Consider the following 15,270-nt stretch of genomic DNA (forward strand, 5'->3'; position numbering starts at 1 on the left):
TTGTAAATTCTTCTAGCATTTACTACACATTTTTAACCAACGCTCTGTGCACCTGCATCTTAGATTCATCATGGTAATAACATTCTCCTTCTAAAGGATTGTACTCATAGTCTTCCTGGAAGGTTTCTATGTCACTTGTCTTCTGTGTGCCTGGTTGAGATGGAGGTTATTCGGCAAAGGAATATTCGCCTTACATGCATTATTTGTATTTGCCATGTTCCAGATATTTGACTTTAAGTTCTGTGGGGCTGTAAGCCGCTCCAAAGGGGCTGCAGTCATCTGGAAATTCAGAGTCTAGTAAGTGTGTAGGTAGAAAAGATGATAACTTACTTGGCGATGTGTGTTCCAGGAAAATTTGCATTGGTAGTCCCTTGTCTGAAATGAAAATGACCTTTGAAGGTCTCATCGACAAATCTGTCGTTGACAGTGAGTCATCAAAGACCTGTGTGTCACCTGGGTCATTGTTAAAACATGTTGGGCTTCTGGATTGTCTCTGATCTGTTGATGTTTTTTTCATCAATAGTGCGTCTATCTACAGCACTTTGGTCTTTTGTTTGTCTCAAAAGAGTACCTTCCAAAATGGAGTAGAAGGTACCAATTGTGCTCTCAGGAGGCTTTAGGAGGTCTCTTTTTTCCTATGACTCTGAGATGTAAGATGTAGAGGTTTGAGGTCTAGGAGGTGACATGTCAGCACTCTCGTACCTTTTTTTCTCCTTGTCACTAAAATGTTCTCCATGAGAGGAATTTATATTTATGGGCTTTCTTGGTCATCCCTATAGTTTCCTGCTCTTCTACTGAAGATGGGATGTTTTTGCTTTGATCTTCTGAAGCCATAGAAGCAGCCTACCTCCACCTCTGTCCTTAAGTGTCTTGGCAGAAAACGTATGACAAATCTTGCACTCCTTGGTTTTATGTGAGGGATGCACACTGCACTTCTTGTGGGGGTCTTCAGAGTGTAGGCTTAGCTTCCCACAGAAGCCACAAGGCCTGAAAAGACCTTTTTAGGAACGTTTGCCATAATTAATATCAGGAAAGTTCACCTAGCAGTGAAGGAGGGTGTTCTAGATTGACAAATGTTAAAATTGGGTTAAATGCTGAAAAAGTCTTTCTGAACAGAAAACTGAGCAGAGCTCAGGGAGATACAATCTGAAGTAATGTGGCACTTGAGGGGGGGGAGAAGTGTTGGTTCTCCTAACGACAAGTAGTCGGCGTGAGATACAAACGCGGGGGGGACGTGTACCGAGCGCCCATGCAACGGATTTTTGAAGCATCTAATGTATCCACATGGAATAAATAATTATATTGGAAGTAGAATTGGAGGACAATTAATTGAGGAAGGTTTTTGAAACTTACGGACCTGGAATATAGAGAATAATACATGAATGAGGATTCACATGCAGCATTTCCAGGACGGAAGTATAACCAGCATTAAGGTTTAAAACGTGCCTTCGATGAGAAGACAGCCCTGAAGAAGTTGTGGGGAACACCCAATACGACGAAACACGTGTTGGCTGGGCACCAAGAAAGAAAATAAAGAAAAAGAATTTCACATATGTTGATTAGAAAATGTTGTGTACGATTGTAATAAGAGTTTGCTCGGGATTTGAACTGTTCACATGTATAGAGATCATTTTAGTCTCAATTAAGGAGGTTGAGTGATTCCGCCTTCCTTTGGAGCACTACTGCATAGATATTGGTCACTCCTGTGAATAAAGAGCGCCAACTGAGGAGTCCGAGAAATCATCACTTATGTGTACATTCTCCTGCGTCCTGACTGGCTGACGTTTGGTTCTTTTCTCATGATGTGGGCAGGCTAACAAACTGATCGTTTTAAGCCATTAGAGCTTAGCTAGCTTTTTGTACTGCTTATTTAATATGATATGCAGAGTCCCGCATAGACTGGGATGATTCAAGCATGTGAATCTATGAAAGAACCAATACTGAAGAAACCTATTTCTTTGTCAATGAAACTTTGTTAAATCTGTCATTGCTTTACCTCAACATATGCTATCTGCTCAAATAGAACTTCAGTGTAACTAACGCACAGTTTTAATTTATTTGTTCAAAGGGAAGGAAAAAGATGGGGCAGATATAGTGCCAAGCATCCATCCCATGCCATGCAGCTGCTCTGAGTGTTAGTCCCTTGGTCATAGCGAGGTACACTGTACAGTCCTCCTTGACAGTGGCAGAAACCGACTTGTATTACTGAATCAGCTAGAAATTCACCAGACTTATGTGGTTGTTGCTGGAGTTCCTTCAGAGAAAAATGTGTGTTTGCATGTTGGGCAGAGGAGTATAGCTAGTGCCTAAGCTGAGTCAGTGGTTGCTGGTGAGGCCCACCTGCACTCTTTTTTTGGTGCCCAGGACTTATTTGAAATCATTAGACTTTAACCCAGAACGAGTGAGAGAAAGGTAGCAAACAGATGAAAGAAGGAGGAAGATAAATATGGAAGAACAGTGAAAAAGAGAGAAAGCAAAGATGACAAAGAACCTGCAAGAGTGAGATAAAGGGACAGGGAGAGTAGGTGACTGCAAGAAGGAGGCATGAGTTGAAAGCAGTGATGCCCAGGACTTCTGTAAACCAAAAATGGATCCCGGTACTTGTTCTTTTATAAATTAAGCACTGGAAATAGCTTTCTTGCCTACCAATGCTGAGGCAAAACAGGGAACACTCGCGAACCAGTATGTTAGTATGGATTTTTCTGTCGATCCAGACAGAGCATCTTCCTAATAAGGTCCTTTTTGAGCGCCTTGGCCCTTTAACAACGAAAACCTGACACTGGTATGTCCACTTTGCTTATAGTAATAAGCAGAACGAATGGCTTCTGAACAGGGTAGCAGAGGGTGTTTCGGGCCACAGCAATGTATTATTGTGATCCCCAGTTGAAATAGATAACTGGGGACAGCAGTTTAAGGTATGGATCTAAACATGATGTGCTGAGAAGTCTGGAGCCACAACATTAGAGAGCTGTTGCTGGGTTTAGGGACAGGCCAAACAACACTCAAAAGTAGTTCCTTGAGTTTAGTGATATGAGGGTTGAGCTATGGCTATCAACAATCAAATTTTATGTCAGGACCGGAGGCGAGGATTATGCTTTATCTTCCCTCCCTTTAATAACATCTTCAAACAGCAGCCATTTTAAGATTTTCAAAAACTCCTTTTCCCATGAACATCATTAAACACAAACAAACCGTTCCGGAGTCCTTCTTTAATGTCCACAACATGGAACCCCATATAGTCCTTCGTCACTGCCTGGACCCCCCTTTCTCCGCTTCTCAGCAGCTAGCTCTCTTCCTGTTTTCTCTGGGGTTTTCCTCAGATACTTTTATGTGGTTTTTGTAAGGGTTAATGCTTTTGGTGTACTTTGCCATTGATTAGAGGTGCCGCGTCTGGGCAGTATTGTATTTGTATCAGATCCCTGGTTGGGTCGTGGGACCGCTTTTGTGCTCCTCACACGACCGGACCCCTTATTATTATTGACTAGCATGGTGCGGCTATCGCCCGCTAGAAGGCACTGCTGTGGCATGTCTGACTGGCTCCGCACAGCACGTCTCGCTCTCTCATTCACAAGACACAAGAGCGCATTGCCTTGTCCTGCTGTTCAGGGTTACGATTGGTCAGTATTTTCCCTGCATTTCCATTGTTTACACCCCCGCCAGGGGTCTATATTGCGAGCCTCGCTCTCGCTGATGCCCCGCAGGGCCAGATCAGCACAGGAAGCTTTCAGGTCTTCTGTGGCACAGCAAAGCACAGTAACTGCAAGGACGTGCACGTGTCCCTGGGAGTGGTGCATCCCGATCATGAGCCTTTGGCCCACCCACATTGTCTTTGACTCACCCCAGCATCCAATATTGCACACGTAGGTGCTGCAGAGAAAAAATAAAAGGTTACCTCTATTTACCTCAGTTAGTGACATTATTTGAGGGTTTTTAACCTGCGGAGGCATTAATTAATTAAAACATGGCGGCATTTGAGGACACCTATGAGGGGAGGATTCCCTTGCCTATTTGCTGTGGGATGAAGATTTTGATGAGGCGGTTGACATCTCAATTTACAGGGCTATAAATGAGCTCATGAGGCCTATGGAGCAGCACCTCTCAGAAAGCGACGCCCTCGAGTACGCCATAATGGCCAAGATCCTGACCCCTGCCTCGGAGAAGCCCCCTTCCCCCACAAGGATGCCCCAGGGGAAGGCCCATCCTCCCCAAAGAGGAAATGCCAGGAAGGTGCAGAGACATGTTTGTGCGCCTTTAGCACGCCTTCCTGGCGAAGACCACTCCTCAAGAGGGCCCCCTTGCCCTAATACCCCTGACCTGCAGGACGGAGCTTCCCCTGGGGACTGGGAGGATAAGGCTAGTTTCTTAAGGCCTTGGCGCCCGACCACATTTCCCCTCAAGTAGGTGATTCGTTTATGTTAGATCCGAATGACATCATCCACTCTCGATCAGCCATGTGGGCCCCGGGGCACAAAGTCGCTAAGTTTGTTGTGGGCTCCTCTGCAAACCACTACAGAAGGAGGCCCGGAATTGCCTGAGGGCAGAGTGTCCACGGCCTACCCTACAGATAAAAGGGGCTCTCACCCCCGATATTAATTAAAAAATAGCCACCTTCTTAGAGAAGTACATGAAGGACCTTAAGAAATGGATAGATTGGTTGTGGCGCTCATGCCAGGAAAAGCTTTTAGACGCCATAGGTCCTATGACCAAGATCCTGGACATAGCAGAAGAGTCCTAAGCGTCAGGCTTCCTCATTTCCCTGGAGGTCATATCAAATTGGGCGCAGTATGCAATAATTTTTATGGGCAATGCTAACTGCACCCTCTCGGCAGAGCGGCGCCACTCTTTGCTCATCAAACTTGACCCCAAGCTTGGGGACCCTCCCTCCTCCGAGACGTGGGTAGTGGCACATGGGGGACTGTTTGGTGACTCCTTTGTTGAAGAATTTGGAAAATCTGTAGCAACTTTCACTGTGTTGGATAAAGTGCAGTCCAACATCAAGTGCATATTCACCCCACAGGTTTTCCAGGGGCGGGTCGAGGCGGGGGCTGCTCGACTGGGCGTCCCACCGACCAAATCCCTTCTTAGGGACAAAGCTCCAGGCACGGCCAGTACCAGAATATTGCACAATTCAACAACTTCTACCAGACAAGAGGGCAACGCTTCCATGGTCAGGGCGGATACAGAAGACAGGCTGGTGGCACCAGCACAAATAGTGTCCTTCCCTCCGCTCAGATCAAGGTGGGAAGGCGTTGGGTGGGGTTCCTCTTGAACTAGGCTTCTATCGCCTCAGACGCTTAGGTGTTACAAACCGTACAGGGTTTCCACATAGAGTTTTACAGCCACCCTTCACAGGTTTTCTATCCAAGACCCATATGTTTCTCTGCCCGAAACGCAGCACTTATTGACGAAGAAGTCTTGGCTCTCCACCACAAAGGCACTGTCATTCAGGCCAGCATCTCAATTGTTTTTAAGCAACATCTAGTCAAGTGCAACAGGCAGTAATCAACCTCCGAGACTTCAACGAGTGGCAGGTGTTCCACCACTTCAAGATAGAAGGCATCCATCTACTCAGGGACATCTTGCTTCCGTCAGACTGGATGGTGCGTCTGAACCTGACTGATGCTTACTCGTCCATTCTGGTTTCCCCCCACATCGCAGATTTCTCCAATTCAAGTAGCGGTCTCAGGTTTTCAAATTCATTACGCTCCCATTTGGCCTCTCGTCCGCGCCTTGGTGTTTCACCAAGGTCCTCAAGCCAGTGATAGAGTTCCTGAGAGCACAGGGCATCCGGTTAATTGTTTACCTGGATGACATGTTGCTCATGGCCCAACGTTCTCGTAAACGTATTTCACAGCTCTAGATAGGGATAGATCTTTTGCAGGGCCTGGGCTTTGTGATCAATGAGAAGAAGTCGCTTCTCACCCCGCACAAAGATTGCCTTCCTTGGGCACCATTGTAGACTCCACGTTGGCATCCCTGAGCCTCCCCTCTCAGAAGATGGCAAATATAAGCCACATTTCTGCCAGGCGCTAACCAGGTCTTGCACGTCATTTCGACAGACTGCCTGCCTGGTAGGCCTCCTCTCTCAGGTTTGCCGTATCGACGGGGCATGCCCCTGTCGACAGGGCTCCGGTAGGAGAACATCCCTTTGTTCGCCAGATGCTTGGAAGTATCCGCCTTTACCTCCCTCCGGAACCGCCTTGTGAGATGTGAAATGAGCCTCAGCCTTTTTCTGTCCTGCCAGCTGTACATGTTTTTATCCAGATAGGAACTTTCGGCTAACCTAGTGATGCTGCTAAGCCTCATTTCATGCAGACGGTTTTCGGATGAGTGCGCTTTGGATATTTCAGCCTGGGTATTTTCCCCGGAAGGGGTAGTCTTCACTGGAAGTAGACATACCAAGTCAAATGCTTCCACAATCTCCTAACCAGCATTCCATGACTCCCCCAAATTGTGTGTTGTGCACTGCCTCATGGTATATGAGGAAATGACTCAAGGGGTCTACCTTCTGGGCGAAAAGCAGCTTTTCATAGCATTGAGAAAACCATATAATGCAGAATACTCCCTCACATTAGCCAGGTGGGTCCGTTGGGAGATGCAAGAACAGGTATAGATACCAAAGTGTTTGGAGCACACTCCACAAGGGGAGCAATAGCCTCCAAAGCATTTTGTCTAGGGGCACGTCTGGAGGACTTATTTCTCAGACTCTACCCTCAAGAGTTTTTCCTTTAAGCCGGTGGTGGAAGTGGCCTATTTGGTGGTGAATAAGCTTTGAACTAGCATAATCCTCGCCTCCAGTCCTGACATAGAAGGAAAATTTGCCTGACAAAGTGAAGGTAAGTTTCAATTCTATTAAGGACATAGAGGAGACGATTATCCCAACCGGTGATCATTAAGTTGCAGAACCATCGCCGTACAGTAGTTAGTAAATTTGCTTGTCATTGGGGGCATTTCAATTGAACCTTCTGGTTGTTAATCTTTTGAAGTTTCACTGTCTTTTTACTGAACAAGTTTTTAAGATGTGACCTGTTGAGACAAAATATGGTCAGAAATGATTACTGATGTAGCGTGTCATTGCAGGAAACAACAGATTGATACAGGACTCGTGAAACTGAACTGATGGCATGATTGACTTGAAGAGAGAGTTGGGGGGGTGTGTCCAGGCAGTGATGAAGGACCATATGGAGTTCCATGTTGTGGACATTAAAGAAGGACTCATGAACCGTTTATTTGTTTTCCCTGATGTTCATGGGAAAAGGAGTTTTTGAAAATCTTAAAATGGCTGCCGTTTTGAAGATATGTTATTAAAACGATGGAAGATAAAGCATAAACCTCACTACCGTGTCCTTAATAGAATTGAAACTTACATTCTACTTGTATATTCCAAGAACACTTCAGTAGCCTATGATGCACGACTTGCTGTTTGTGTGTTTTCTGTGGGTTGTTGACCTTATCATGGCCAACTGTGAAATAAGAGTAAGACATTTTTTTACACTTTAAATTTCACAAACGTAGTGTAATGAGCACAGCTCATCTCGCCTTCTCAAACCCTTGTACTCAATTTCTCAAGTAATGTGTTTGTGTTCCTTAAAATCCTAATATTTGATACATGTAGCAGTGTTTAATTTCTAAACGTACTTTGCTAGAAAGCTGACTTAGGGTTGCAAAGTTTTCAATAATACATGGAGGGAGATGTGGGCTGCAAAAAGAAGCTCTGCACATAGTTAAGAACACACATAAATCCAAATCAATTTGAAAATTTGGCATACGTTTAAGCTGAATGAAACAACTGCTAATGCCCCCAAGTCATCGCTCACACTTTTAATTTGTTTGCGAAAATGAGACAAGTGGTTAATTTGATTTACAGGAGTTTGAAATTGCCTTAACTTCACTAACAAGATCCACATTTTCAGACAAAAAATATTCTCTGAACAGGTCAGTGTTTATGGGCAGAGGTCCAATTCACAAAGGAACAGGAAGACGGGGAAGCATGTGTGTTCTTTCATTTTACTGAATTGACGAAGAGGGTGTGCATAGATTATTTTTGTTATCCTATCTAATTAGTTTGATTGCAGGAGTCCAGCTTTTACTCAGCATTCAATTTAATTTTTCCTTTTTAAAGGTTTATTACCAAACAAGTGATCCATGCTCATTCCTTTCTTACTGATACATTTCACATCACCTTTGAGCAAAAAAGGCTAACTGTGGTAGTCCTGGTTACTGAGAACAGCTTCTTGCCTCACAATAAGGCTCCAGATGGCTCCCCGCCGACACCAGGAAAACAGTCACTCAAGCCCTAGCCACTAGCCGGTTGGACTGCGGCAATGCACTCTACGCAGGGACCATCATCCAACTCCTGAAGAGACTACCGACGATACAGAACTCCGTGGCCAGACTAATCCTAGACCTCCCCAGATGGATCCACATCCCCCCCATCTCCTCAGGAACCTCCACTCGCTCCCCCATCCAGAAAATATGCTGATTCAAGAAGCCCAGGACCAGCATCCATGAACCATCACCCGAACATTCAGAAACCCTCCAGACACCTACACTCCACCTCCCTCTCACACACTCCCCTCATCTGCCAAAGCCGCAGTGGAGGACAATGATTCTCCTACCTCACGGCATGTCCTGGAACGACCTTGCCCTCCACCTTCATACAGCATTCTCGCTTCCGGAATTCAGAAAGGTACTCAAGACCAGACTCTGACTGATCCCAGCAAGAACCCAGCCCCTGGATACTCTTGCAGGTGATTAGCTGCGCTCAACAAATCCAAACTGACTGACTGAATAAGTACAGATACTTTAGCCAACCCCCATACTCACTATAAAGGGCATGAGGGCTCGCACCTTGGGACTTGGCAACACCACCAGCAAATTCCTGTCTGTGATAAAAATGTGATGTTTTTAACTAGCCCCCTAGGGCCTTTGTAATACTAATGCCTGCAAACTCCCACCTCCAGGGGGTTATTATTGAAAGAATTTTCCAGACTCCACACTTTAACAGTCATCTCCTGCGGTAACTTCCGAATATCCAATCTAAGCATGTTAGTATGTGATATTACTTCATCAAAAGAAGTATAGCAATAGAATAGGCAGTTAGGGTTGCCTCTGGTTGTCAACTGGGAGGTCTCCAGTGAGACTAAGCCACGACAATTGTGTCAGTAATTGGAAAGCTGGCCCTCACCCTTCATGCACTTCACTTTATCATAGAGCAATTATTATATCTTGCACCATCTGTTAGCATGCTGTTCTATTTCCTGTGTATACTATCATAGATTTATTCAAAACTCTGGCAGAGGCATAACACAAAGTGACTGGGGCTTCCTGCAGAATGTGGAAATGGGCAATTAAGAATCCCTTCACCATGACTGGCTACAGTTTGGCTAAGCGCCAACAAACCAACTTCTATTTGTAGCCCCACCCACCCACCCAAGCAACTCTGGCTCCAACACACTCTTCTATTTGCTTGCTCCACACTAAGCACTCGGTCCACCTTGCAGTCTTACCACAAGCCCATGCAACCCTTACAGAACAAGTGGGCCCCCGGCCGTCCAGAGGGACCCGATTCAGCCTAAGACCAGTGAATATCTGTGAGATATGGGGGACTCAGGCGAGGTAACCTGTACACATTCTGCAGGGAATCCACATCATTTTGGGTAAGCTGTTGCCACAGGCATGCACTGCAGAGGTCCACGTTCTGTATCTCTGGCATGTCTGTGTGTTATGATAAGCCCTTGCCAGTCAGAGTTTGTCATTTTTGAGCTAATGACCACCTCCTTAAGTTTCCCAGTAAAAAAATTTAAGATGTAGATTTATTGGGCCTTTTGATATCTTTCCCTTTTAAGCTTCCACGAATACACCAAGTTCAATAAGTTGGGCTCCTTGGAAAGCCTCGCACTCTCATTGTTCTCAAGATGGCTCATTGTAGAGGTATTCAATGTTCAGAGCCACCGCAGGCAAGCCTGATGGGACATGGAGGTGCCTTGTAGAAAACGTGCAGTGCTCCTCTATTCTAACTGTTATTCAAGCATACTGAGATAAACAGGCTATCAGAGGAGAGCTCTGGAGTGTATAGACTTATATCTTTGTTCAACTATATCAACCAACACTTGGGGGTCCAACAAACAAAATGCAGTCTAGTTGTTAGAAAAGCACAGATTCAGTTATTTGGCTTGCGACTATTTGGTGTTCATCGCTGCAGAAAATTCTGGGCTCTTAACCATCCCATTGGTGCAGCAATGTTTCCTTTTTTCCCAAACCAACATGGAAAACGTCATTGTCCGGTTTGTATACAAATACTGCATGATATTTCAAGGTGAGGCCATCTTGATGGCATGCGACGTCCCTCCAACAGCCCCATCTGCCTTTCCGACAGGCTCTAGGCATGAGCAGGCTTAGCAGAGGCTGCATTGTTCATGGATACAACAGCTGGCTGATGCTTCGCTTTCTGTTTCTCTCTCTTGATGGTCTGTTTTACTCACTTCTTGGCTGCAACAACTTGAGTACCTCAAACCTAAAAGAAAAATAAAGTGTGTAAGTTTCCATCACCGAAAATGACAGTCAGAAATGTGAAATGGCAAACGGGAGTTTGAGTTAAGTGGACCTTTGACATCTGGTTGTCTCCCACTCAACTGAGGGGCAGTTCACAGCAGCTGGGCCTAGCTATTCTCACTCTGCTCCGCCTCAATCGACACGGTCGATCACCCACTGCTGCAGATAAAACTCACTTGTTACCCTCTCTGTTAAGTCTAAACTGTTCTTCCTTCTACTTCTCTGACTTCTCTTGCCAGCTACACACCCCCAAGTGAAAGGATGGATTGGGTGAAAGGATGGATGGATGATGGATGGATGAGTGAAAGGGTGGATGGAGGGATGGATGAGTGAAATGATGGATGGAAGGATAGATGATGGATAGGTTTGCAAACAGTTGAAAAGGTTTGGATATAGATGGGACACAGATGGAAGGACAGAATGAATGGTGAAAGAGTTAATAGATGACAAAATGTACATGATAAATGGGGAGGGTTGTGATGACTTACTTTGCTTTCTTGGTGCCATAAGAGCTGTAGTTCAGAGTGGGAGGTATTTAAATTGTTTGGCTACTCCCTTGCCTATGTGTTACTATTCTGTATTCTATGTGTGCTCATGTGTGGGATCTATACATCATGCATGTGACATTTTGCGTGACATCCAACTGCTACTTGAATGCAAAGCCCCCATAAGCAAAGTCAGGTTCCATATTTTAAGTTCCACTTAATGAAACACCCATAATGTGTTCCCTATAGTGGGTTCATCACAGCAATCCTCCCTTTAGTTCACTTATGCATGGTGCTTTACATCTTACAATGTATTTATTTATTTATTAAGGAGTTTGTGAGATTGGGTTCTCAGCACTTGCGGTATTAAAGACTAAGTACCGTTCAAGACTGGATGTGGAGCACAACCTGAGGATGGCAGTAGCAAAAATCCACCCACAGATTGAGAGTCTAAATGTGGCTAAACACTGGCACACCCGTCACATTCATGTTGGTGGTGGTATTATTAAACTATGTCCTGTGTAAAACAAAGCATCCTAGTAAAAAGAATTTGCGCACATTTTATCTTGGAAAATTGTTTTGAGCTGTGTAATACGCCTCTGTCATTTCACCACACCCACTCACAAACCTGCAGTTTACTAAACACTCTTATTGTGTTAAACATTATTTGCCGGATATGGCCCGTAATATCCGTGTGGCAGATGATCATGTAGTGTACCAGATTCCCGAAATTTCTGTCAGGTGGTGGGGGGGCCCAACATCTAAAAAAAATTCAGATGGGGGGCTCAACCTAAAAAAGTTTGAAGACCTCTGCCCTAGCCTCTCCAAAGCTTCATCCAGGAACCCTTTCTCTTCACCCACATTACTTTTGCCCCGTGTGTGCTGGTTTCCTCATTCAGTTTCTATACTATTTTTATACTGACAACATCCACATATTTTTCTCTATTTTCCGCCCTTTCTTTAGTAGAGCAGCGCACGTTCGCAGTTTGTTTATGTTGTGAACCTCCGTCTTGGGCCGAGCCAGCCTAACTTTCCGAGAGGAAGCCCGACGGTTTGTAATAGCAACTGACACGAGTGTTGTGATGCTCTACAGTGTACAGTGCTCATTGGCTGGGAGTTATGACGTGCTGGTCAATATATGCGGCAGACATATGCAGAGGAGCGCCAACGAGTAGCGCGCTAGTCGGAGATTACTTTGAAACATATAGGATGTTGGTATATCGAGGTGCAGCAATAATAATCGAAGGCACGAAGCAGGGGATACGTCTAATATAGAATTTTTATACTACAAACACCTCAGGATTATCCAACAGTTAAACCACCGTATACATTGCTGGTCTAAGGTGTACCATAATACAAGCAAACAACTAGGGGTGAGCGGAATTTGCGTAATCGCTTTACGCAAAACTGCGAAACGGTAAAAAAATCTCCAGGAACACGCAGACATTATGCGAACACGCGGAATTGCTTGTACGTGATGTTATGCGAACACGCGGAATTGCTTGTTCGTGATGTTTTTTTCCTGTTCGCAATCGCTGTTTGCGTGCTCGGGGGGGGAAATATCTCAAACGCATTTTGAGATCGTGAACAAGCAAGACATTTCGCGAAGTCACGGAATGCAGAATTTTAGGCAAATTCGCATTCTCTGCAGAACGCGCAATTACCCAAATTCTGCGAGCGGAATGGAATTTACCGCCCAGGCCTACAAACAACAACCTGCCTAGTTAAATGATAAGCGGAATATCTCGACACAATTGTAATGCACTAGAAAGTCGCAATAGAGCCGAGCCATTCAACACCTACAAAACAAATCTCAGATAATTTTACATTATAAGATAGCCATCATTTGTATTCAAAATATTCAATATTTGATATAGAACATTCGAAGTAAGCACAACACAAATATAGCAATGTCTCATGCTCAAACACAACAATTACAGACCTACTAAAGATACACACTCGCGAGTAAATAAATGAATAAAAAAAATTATGTTTATCTTCTTGCGTAAAATTATCTGAGATTTGTTTTTTGTATGTGTTGAATCACTCAATTCTGTTGTGTCTTTCTAGCGCTTTAAAATTCTAGCGAGATATTCCGCTTATAAACATTAACTAGGCAGGTTGTTTTTTTGCTTGTATTAGGGTCTCTGTACCCCTGTTTTCCTGCCTTTGTATCCTTATGTCCAGGGGCCTTCTTTTTCTTTGAAGCTGGTCTAAGGTATAAACTAGGAGTGTCATTGAGCACAGCACATTTCATTCGGGATAACAGCCATCTGTTTGCAGTGAGTACTAAGGACACACGTGATTGTTACAAACAACAACGTGATAAAAGGGGCATTGTTTAATGTGCATAGCTTAGATGTTTTCCATAACATTTGCCATACTAAGCTGAATATATTAAGTAGTCAATCGCTGCATATAACATACCAACTACCAACATGAGTTGACTGGAAACTGAAATGCATGTTTTAGCTTTTGTTGAAACATACCATGTATAGATTTGTTATGTATGCATATTGCTGGGTGTTGTTTTATTTTCTTTGGATCACAGGACTTTAAATGTTAGCATCCCGAAGAAGAGCTTGGGGGATGGATACAAGCCTAAAATGCATTGGGGAGTTAAACTATTATCAACGAGGACAAATCATTCTCTACGGGATTGTATCCCTGTAGCCATTGATTATTACTGCAAAGATCAAGAATATGATTTTGAGAACCAACAAACAGTTGAAAGTGAAATTATGTGAAACACGATCTAAGACATTGAAGCATCCGGGCAAAATAATTAAGTCTTTAGACACTGGAAAGTAGTGCAACCAGGGAGTACACATATCCTAGGGAGAGGTGTGGCGCCGCGGCCAGGGCGACTGACGCTGGAATCTGGGGATCACGGTTCGATCCCCGGCTCCGGCGGCAGGTTAGCCCAGCACCATGCGACTCTGGGCAATAGCTTGCTTAATCTTCCCGACGGCCCCCAGCGCCTAGAGACCCTAACGGGTGATTGTGCGCGATACAAATGTGGATTATTATTATATCCTCGGTCAGGGAAAGCGCGCAGGGGACTCAGACATACATCTCAGACTGCCTAGATGAAGCATGCTGTCAGATGTCTCTCAATTCACTTAAGCTGAGCATACAATAAAGCACAATCATTTTGTTTCCTTCCTACACAGTGCCAAACCTGCTGTTTTCCCAAGTACTGCCTGCTGACCTTTTCTGACCCCCCCATTGCCAGAAACATCAGAGTACTACTCAACCCAGAATGTGTCTGGAAATCTCTACCCAGCTAAAAACCTAATACATTCTGTGGAAATGAGTAATATTGACTATTGTAATGGTGAAATGGTCAGCTTACCCCAGAGTAAGACATGGTTATTAACTTTCTTATGTGAACTTGTTTTAACATACCCAAACAAAAACCCCTTCCCATTTAAGACATCAGGACAGACGGATGTGTGCAACAAGCATTGGCAAAGCAATAGGTCTCGCCTATGCAAGAGCTATTGGCTTTGCCAACATGTTTAATCCATGGTGTACACCAGAATGTCTGCTGTTCAGTATGGCTAAAAGTTAGTGGGGTAAAGGAGAGTGTCATAAAGTGGAGTACAATGGAGTGTTATGGAGTGGCGTAGAGTTGAGTGGCATGGAGTGACATAGAGTGGAGTGGAGTAGAGAGCTGTGGAGGGAGTGGATGGGCATGGAGTAGATTTAAGTGGCATGGGGTAGAGTGGCAAAGTAGAGTACAGTGTCGTGGAGTTGCATAGAATGTCGAAGTGGTGTAGAGTGGAGTGGCATTGAGGGTGTTGCATAGAGTTGAGGACAGTATTGTAGAGTGACTTAAAGCAGAGAAGATTGTTGTAAAGTGGAGTGACAGAGCGGAGTAGTGTAGGAGAGTGTTGTAGATGAGCGTGGAGCAGCATAGAGTGGAGTAGAGTGTCTTAGAATAGAGTGGAGTAAAGTAGCAAGCAGTGGAAAAGAGGGAGTTGCGCAGAGCATCGTAGAGTGGAGTAGTGTTGTAGAGTGGCATACAGTGGAGGAGAGTTTAATGGAGTAGTAGAGCGTCATAAAGTGGAATGAAGTGTCGTGGAGTGGGGTAAAGTACAGTGGTGCAAAGTTGAATGGCATAGAGTGCATTGGTTGTGAGTAAAGTGGTTTAGAGTCCATAGGCGTAGATTGCAGTTGCGTAGAGTGCAATGCTATAAAGTGCAGTGACATAGAGTTAAGTGTTGTA

The 15,270-nt window shown here is 44.5% G+C and overlaps 1 protein-coding gene across 2 annotated transcripts in view; it reads right to left on the bottom strand.

Moving 5' to 3' along the window:
• Positions 1–9,796: 9,796 nt before the first annotated feature.
• EDN3 (endothelin 3) overlaps positions 9,797–15,270 on the bottom strand; it is a 430,092-nt gene continuing 424,618 nt past the window's right edge. For both annotated transcript variants that reach the window (XM_078651828.1, XM_078651827.1), the window contains one exon: positions 9,797–10,516. In XM_078651828.1, the coding sequence (XP_078507954.1) occupies positions 10,477–10,516 (40 nt within the window). In that variant the 3' untranslated portion in view covers positions 9,797–10,476. The remainder of the gene's footprint in view (positions 10,517–15,270) is intronic.

Source organism: Lissotriton helveticus, chromosome 7, assembly GCF_964261635.1.
Source record: "Lissotriton helveticus chromosome 7, aLisHel1.1, whole genome shotgun sequence".
Lineage (NCBI taxonomy): Eukaryota > Metazoa > Chordata > Amphibia > Caudata > Salamandridae > Lissotriton > Lissotriton helveticus.